This window comes from Esox lucius, chromosome 3, assembly GCF_011004845.1.
Source record: "Esox lucius isolate fEsoLuc1 chromosome 3, fEsoLuc1.pri, whole genome shotgun sequence".
In the NCBI taxonomy this organism is placed as follows: domain Eukaryota; kingdom Metazoa; phylum Chordata; class Actinopteri; order Esociformes; family Esocidae; genus Esox; species Esox lucius.
The window spans coordinates 10,992,349-10,999,804 of NC_047571.1; the positions used below are offsets into that span (position 1 = coordinate 10,992,349).

The 7,456-nt window shown below is 44.7% G+C and overlaps 1 protein-coding gene across 3 annotated transcripts; it reads right to left on the reverse strand.

The window, feature by feature from the left end:
* Nucleotides 1-49: 49 nt before the first annotated feature.
* LOC105022687 (three-finger toxin MALT0070C) lies at nucleotides 50-3,116 on the reverse strand. 3 transcript variants are annotated; one of them, XM_010891334.4, is made up of 4 exons: nucleotides 2,976-3,116; nucleotides 982-1,041; nucleotides 728-826; nucleotides 50-407 (listed from the first exon to the last, which is right to left on the reverse strand). In XM_010891334.4, exons 2-4 carry the CDS (start codon nucleotides 1,028-1,030, stop codon nucleotides 253-255), a joined length of 303 nt encoding a protein of 100 aa, XP_010889636.1. In that variant the 5' UTR covers nucleotides 1,031-1,041; nucleotides 2,976-3,116; the 3' UTR covers nucleotides 50-252. The 3 variants fall into 3 exon arrangements, with proteins under 3 accessions (XP_010889636.1, XP_010889638.1, XP_010889637.1); XM_010891336.4 differs by having other exon boundaries at nucleotides 3,026-3,076; XM_010891335.4 differs by lacking the exon at nucleotides 2,976-3,116 and adding an exon at nucleotides 1,398-1,587.
* Between the last annotated feature and the right edge of the window lie 4,340 nt (nucleotides 3,117-7,456).

Consider the following 7,456-nt stretch of genomic DNA (forward strand, 5'->3'; position numbering starts at 1 on the left):
TTGCCTTTGGTACCTTGAACAGTCTGCACATGTTAAAGAGACACCAAACAATTATTCATTATGTTTATTTTGAGGGATGCCATACTCTTCTACTCTGTTTTACAATCGAGATAGCCTGAGAAAGAGAGTGAGCTAAGGGGAGACTTGGAAAGGAAGGCATCACAAGATAAAAATAAAAAAGCATTATGGGATGAGTATGTGGGTGTTGGTTAATATGTGGGTTGTAGGGAGGGAACGTGTTTTTAAAGTGAATCAGAGGAAGAGGGTGATGAGGGCTGTGGACAGCAGCAGGAAGAAGGCGCCAGGACCGGCATCCACGGCACCATTGCACATGTCTGTGTCACAACAACCCGGCCCTACACACAATGAGGACGAACCACAGCCCTTGGATATCACTTTTCCTGCAGCTGAAAACGTGAAATAAAGGATCAAACAAGGAAGGAGACAACATCTACATTTTGTATCACTCTTTGCAAACTTTACAGGTCTCTTTTTTTACATACATAACATGTCAGGCATTTAGCAGATTATCCAGAGTGACTAACAGGGGCAGTTGGGGTAAAGTGCAAAACAAAAGATTTTAAACTTGTCGGCTCAGGGATTTGATATGACTACGACTTTCATTTACTGTCCCAATGCTCTAATACCATGACATCATAGAGATGTCCCAAGTCCCTGATTATTACGATATGGTAATATAAATAACATTATAGCTATTGCAACTTACTGGTGATGGTGAAACAGCGGTCTGAGATGGAGGGGCAGGTGACGTTTTTTAAACTGAAACAGTTTTCATCTAAACAACCGTAGCATTTTATCCCGTAAGCTGCAGAGGGAAGCAAAGAGGTCAGACACTGGACAGAACAGTGATAGTCATCGATTCCCTCTCTTTATTTTGTTATTTCAATTGTATCTTCGATTACTTTCCAGTTCTTCAGCTACTGTATACAGTCAACACTTACCAGCAGAGTCAAGTCTTACCTGTAGAGAACAGCACACAGAGAACAGCAATGGTCACATAGGACTTCATTTTGAGAAACTCTGAGGGACAGACAGCGAGAGCAGATCTATTCATTTCTTTCGAATAAATACAAACATTTTCAGCTTTTCATACATTTCAGTTCAGTGTGTCTATTTAAATTGGATATGTTTGGCATGGTTTTCAATAAGGAGGATCTATTTCTAAATAGTATCCAGTTGCAATATGGCCACTATTCAATCCCATGCCAGTTATAGAGATGTACACCAAAGGTTATTCAGGTTATGTTTGAGCTGATATGCATAGTGTTTACTTCTAAATCCCCCAAATTATATTTTGAATGACAGCCTGCAATTTTCAGATGTTGACCACAGCACGTAGCCGGGTTATATTGGTTATACACTACACCCCCTTGTACCTTATTGCTATAAAACACCAGTGGCATCAGCATGCCTTCTTCTGGGTTGTAACATGAATGGTTGAAACTGGGTTACACAGAGTGCAAATTCTGTACCCAATGAACATTGGCATAGTATCACAGTTATTAGTGTGATAAAGGGTTAACATGAGACATATTGTTAAACATACTACACATATTACTTTTACATCATAAGAAAAAATTTAATCATTTCATATTTGTTACAAATTAGAATTTTTTTCAAGCATAATGCAAAATAATACAGACATCATAAACAGGGAACATCACTTACACAGGATGATTAATTGTATGAAACATTTTAGTTCAGAAGACTTCCCTGAGATCAATTAGTGTCATCACAATACCAGAACTTTAATACTGGCTCCAAGTTTAGTATCAAATATCTCTATAGCAACTGCAACAGTACTATGGCAAAACAAAGAGAATATGGGATATCTTTTTTGAACATCGAACAATACACTGGTAGAGTAACCACAATAAAAAAAAATATAACACCATATTAAGTAACAGACTAATATTTCAATTTTTTAACAAAATGAAAATACCTAAATAAATAAATAAATAACAGAATATTATCTCCTTAAAATTGTAGCGTAATAGAAGTATAGCGTAGATTCAACCTGGAACATCCCGTTCACATTGTCTTGTGTGATTATTGTCAGTCTATCTTTTAGACAGTTGATTTGTCTTTTTTAGGCTCTTGGACTGGAAAACAAAATCAGTAACAGAATATAAATGAATTTTTCTCTGAAAAAGCTGGAACTGTCACAGTTTACAGATATATTGGTCTATCCCATCTTTGGTATAACTAATGTTAAGATTGTAACATTAACACTGAAATTTTTATCCAATCTTGCAGAAATGCAATGTAGATGGGTTTCTGATGCTGTAAAAGTCCTCCCTGAGTTATCCCACCTTCAGAACCATTTACTCCCTCTCTTTTACTCCAATATCCTGAAACCGTGAGCGGGCCAAATGCTTGGTAGGGCCCCAGATTTCAGATGTTTCATATACAGCTCCGGAAAAAATCTAAGAGACCACTGCACCTTTTTCTTTCCTTTCCAAAAATGTTTAAAAGTAAAGTTTTGAGTGAGGAACAGAAGCGTTTAATTTGCAGTAGTCTCTTAATTTTAACCCTTCTGTTCCTCACTCAAAACCTTCCTTTTCAACTTTTTTGGAAAGGAAAGAAAAAGGTGCAGTGGTCTTTTAAATTTTTCCGGAGGTGTATTTATAAAATATTTCTATTTTCTCCCAGGGAAGAGTTATGTGAATTTGAAGTGGAAATCTTCATGTGGTTACACATGGTTATTATTATACCTGTTTTAATTTGAACGAGCAAGATAAAAATTTAGCAGCACCAAGGAAGATAAATAATTTATCCCCCAGAATCAGAGTAAACTATGATGGAGGAACAAGCCTTTTAGAGTAACTCACCCCGGGGGAACAGAGGCAATGGAGGGTAAACTATAATTAAATATTAGAGACCAGGGAACACAATAAAAAGCACTGTCTACAAAGAAAGTAACTCTTGCCAGAAATACAAAATATGCATCTCACCTCTTAGTATTACAGAGTAAACAGCCTGCCTGCGCCCCTGAATGTCTTACTTTCCCAGTCCTTATCTCCTTCTGTTCTGGTTCAGCCACAGTTGAGAGAGATTAGAAGATCGGGGAGGGTCTCCACCCAAGCACTCAAGTGACCCTATTTATACTTGATTTTCATAACTTATTCAATTACGTAAAATGAGCAGTGTCCATTACATCATGTAAATGATGGCTCACTATTGGCTCTTAGCTGTTTGCCCGTTCGGGGATCCTCCTCTTTGTAAACCATCTCCTTGGCCATCCCTTTCTGGAAACCCCTGGCAACTGGCTCAGGTTGTTGCTCCTCCTCTCTGTGTTGTGTTCCGTCAGTGACGTTCTTGACTTTCTGCTGGGCTTCTTCTTTTTAGTTTATTTTTTTTTATCATCTCCAGCCAGCTGCTTTACTTTCAGGGCCTTATGTACCGCAGTGGTTATGAGTTTTCATCTATAGGTAAAATGAACCTGTCACAACAGGCCTTATATCTGCCTACCAACTCCCTCATTCAACCTTTTTCCAGGGTCCTTGCGAGACTTAAGTCAAATTGTGATACAGGCTATGTATCTTACTTTTTTGACTGCTGATTCCAGCTTGCTAGTATGGATATACTGAATGTATAAGCTGTTAAACTGTTATAAGCATTAAGGCCAAATGTTGAATGTCTGTAGCAAAATGCTGAAACTGAAAGATGCAAGTAGAAAAAAACAGGAAATCTTATTTAGATGGTTGCTAGGAAGAGGAAGTAGATTTAGCTTGGGTGTCTTAGGCAAACAGGACACAGATTGTAAGCAGGAGACTTGACAATCAGTCGGGTGAAAGGCCAAAGGAGATAGGGACACCTCGAACATAACGGGTGGGATAGAATCTCACGTATAGATAAACACTAGTAAGGAGATGGACGGGGAGTATGAGAGAGAAGTAGATGACGATGGGTGGGGTCCAGGTACGGGAAAATGGAAGAAATTGGGGAGACAGGTGGCAAATGTAATGACAGTTTTAGGCAGGATGGACCCAATTCAGAAAGAAAAGGAAAAGATAGAAGAGAAATTGCGACAAGTGGTGAGTGAGGCAGGACTTGGTGATGGATGAAAGGAGACCATTACATGTAATGTTGTGGGATAAAGAGGAGGATTGTGCTAAGAATCGAGATAGAGTTAGAGACAAGAAGGAAACAGCAAATTTGGTCAAGAAAAGGAGATATAAAGATGCGGAGAACAGTGAGCCACTAGCCCAGTCTACAGAAAGGAAAGAAAAGAGGAAGTTGAGTAGAACCACAAAGTCAGAGAGCGAGACAGACACTGAGGAGAAAGGGAGGCTGTTTAAGGCAAGAGCAGAGAGAGAGTACGGGAGGTATGAGGAGAGAGAGTACGGGAGGTATGAGGAGAGAGAGTACGGGAGGTATGAGGAGAGAGAGTACGGGAGGTATGAGGAGAGAGAGTACGGGAGGTATGAGGAGAGAGAGTACGGGAGGTATGAGGAGAGAGAGTACGGGAGGTATGAGGAGAGAGAGTACTGGAGGTATGAGGAGAGAGAGTACGGGAGGTATGAGGAGAGGAGTGAAAAAGGTAACAAAGTAGGAGAGAATAAACAGGATGAGGTTAAAGGGGCCAGGAAGAAAAGGTCAGGCAGTGCTAAAGGCAGGTTAGGTGAGGACTCAAGGTCGGGGTCGGATGATAGTGACACAGTGAGAAAGACAAAAAATAAGCAGAAAAAATTAAATTCACATAGAGGACGGGTGTTACTCTCGGTGAAAGCAGTAGGGAGATGGATTGACTCAGACGAAGACCCTGACGCAGACATTAGTGGAGATGGGAGTAAGGGAGACGTAGATGTAGACCCTCTGCCGCGTTCGCCCCCACCAGAACAAGAACTGCACCATGACTCATTAGAATCGTTCAAAGGACTACAAATAAAATGTATACGCGGTCACAAGCAGGGGAAGGTGGTTGTGCTGGGTTTCAGCTGCCTCTCTTTAGAGTGGGAGGCGGCGAACCGCGATATAAACCATTGGGGCTGGGAGACGTACAGGCACTGGTAGATAAATTACCCCCGATGGGAGAGGGAGGTGGACTATGGTTGTCACAATTTGATAAACTCACAGCTGGTCAAATGTTGGCACTGGGGGACTGGAGGGCAGTAGCCGCCCGAGCCATGTCCGCCCAGGCTATGACTGAGATAGAAAAAGGGGCCGCCACTAGGCGGAGCCCTGACGACACTCCTTTCAGTCAGGTGGTCGGGCGCATAGCCACAGCCCTGAGGGAACGATTTCCCTTGCCCGCTGGGGCCCCGATGCCCAAGTTACCTTGGGAAAAAGACCAACACCCTAGACAGTATCTAGAAGCATGTAAAGAAACATGGGCCAAACACACAGGGCACCACCCGGGGAAGGGAGGTCTGCAGCAGGAGTGGTTTAGAAGGGCGGTCTTAGAGGGACTTCCAGAGAAAATAAAAGAGGCAATGATGGCAAATCCTGACTTGCCGGGCAGTGAATTACATGTATGGGAAAGACACGTAGTGCATCATTTACAGAGGGCTAAAGACGAGGAGACAGAGAAAGAGAAACAGAAAGAAAAACTGCTGCGCTTACAGCTGGGCGAAGCCAAAGTGAGGGTCAATGAAGGTAAAAAGAAACAGCCCTAGGCTCAGGAGAACCTGACACACCCGATTTATACCCTGTTCCCACATGGGCACCCCAACCTCACGGTGGCCGGGGGGCCTTCACCGCGCCCTATCGACCAGGGACTCCGAGGGGAGGTTATGGTAGGGGGAGGGGGCGGGGTAGAGGCAGAGGGGCTCCAGGAGCCCAAATCCCATACAGAGCCTGCTTTACGTGTGGTGACCCGAACCACTGGTCCAGAGAGTGCAGAGGATACCCAAACCAAGGGGCAGCTCCAGTTCCCAACCCACACGCCGTCCCACCACCTAGTGCACCTGGACAATACCCACTCTCTTATGAGGGAGGGTGGGACCAGGCGTGACGGTCTACAGGGAGGGGAGGGGACAGCGGGGGAAGGGCAGACCCTATGCTGTCCCTGAATGTCGACGGGAGGGACTTCCCCTTTCTGGTTGACACAGGTGCCACGTTTTCCACCATCACCGCCCCTCCCGTCACAGGACTACTATCCTCCAAGACAGTGGAAGTTGTGGGGTTTGAAGGAGTGGGACAGACTTTGCCAGTGACATTTCCTCTTAAAACGATACTGGGTAAACAGGCCCTCAGCCATCCGTATGTGGTGTCGACAAACACACCAGTGAACTTATTGGGGAGAGACTTGTTGATAAAACTGGGGGCTAATATCTTATGTTCTCCAGATGGTCTAACTGTCACGTTACCAGACGGGACATCGGCGGTGTGCGGACCTGAAACCACACGCAAAGGGCAGTACCTGGTACAACCGGTGAAGGGTGAAATAGCGAAAATATAATGGGGACTATTGGTACCGGAAGAGCCGGACAAACAGGGTATTTTGTCCCAGTACTTCAAGTGGAGGCCGTGGATCTCCCTCCTCGAGCCGTACTTTCCTCCGCCAGACCCCCCACATGTAACCCTATTTTATGATCGGCAGGGCGATGAGGTGTAGAGAGAGGGGTTTGGGGATGTAGTGTGTGGGGACACGTGGCAGGTCAGGTCTAAATTCCTATATGTAGGCCCTGAAGGGGTAGCGGCAGATGTACAGTTGACAGACAAGCAGGAACAGTGGTACATGACGGCGGAGGAGTCCGTCCCGCATGTGTCACTGGCCCTGCATCCTAAACATCAAGCAAAAGACCTGGGGCCCATGGTTAAAAGGGCGGTCGAATGCACTGATTGGATTCTCACTCAGGCGCCAAACGTATGGTACTCACCCAGCTGTAAGACGTATCGGTTAGAAGCACCAGGGACGGATTGGGTATTTTTAGAGCAAAGGGAGATAACCCCGGATCATGGGAGGGAAAAGATGGATCACCCTGTAGCCACAGCCAGACTTAATGAGTTACCGGACTCACTATGGTCCAAGGGCCCCACGGACGTGGGGCTCACCGATTGCCCACCGGGAATCAGACCGGGAGAGCCCATATGACTGCCCCAATACCCACACAAACCAGAGGCAGAGGAAGGGTTGGATGTGACACTGAATGTTTGTGGCCCACAGGGGTGTTGGAGGAGTCATGTTCCGCGTGGAACATGCCTATCCTCCCGGTAGGAAAGAAAGGGACAGGGAAATACCGTATGGCCCATGATCTCAGAGCTATTAACGACATTTTACTCACACCCACTATACCGGTACCTAACCCCTTTGTAGCACTCACTAATTTGACCCCTGATCAAAAATGGTTCACCTGCATTGACCTGGCTAATGCTTTTTTCTGTCTCCCACTAGCAGAGGAACTTCGTGATATTCTTTCTTTCACACATAGGGTTCGACAATGTCGATACACGAGACTACCACAGGGGTTCGCGCTTTCCCCTGGCATAT

Coding starts and splice junctions, on each gene's coding strand:
- LOC105022687 (XM_010891334.4), bottom strand. CDS start 1,030: ATGAAGTCCTATGTGACCATTGCTGTTCTCTGTGTGCTGTTCTCTACA. Junction 827..981: donor CTGTGTGCTGTTCTCTACAG/GTAAGACTTGAC, acceptor TTCCCTCTGCAG/CTTACGGGATAAAATGCTAC. Junction 408..727: donor CCGCTGTTTCACCATCACCA/GTAAGTTGCAAT, acceptor TCACGTTTTCAG/CTGCAGGAAAAGTGATATCC.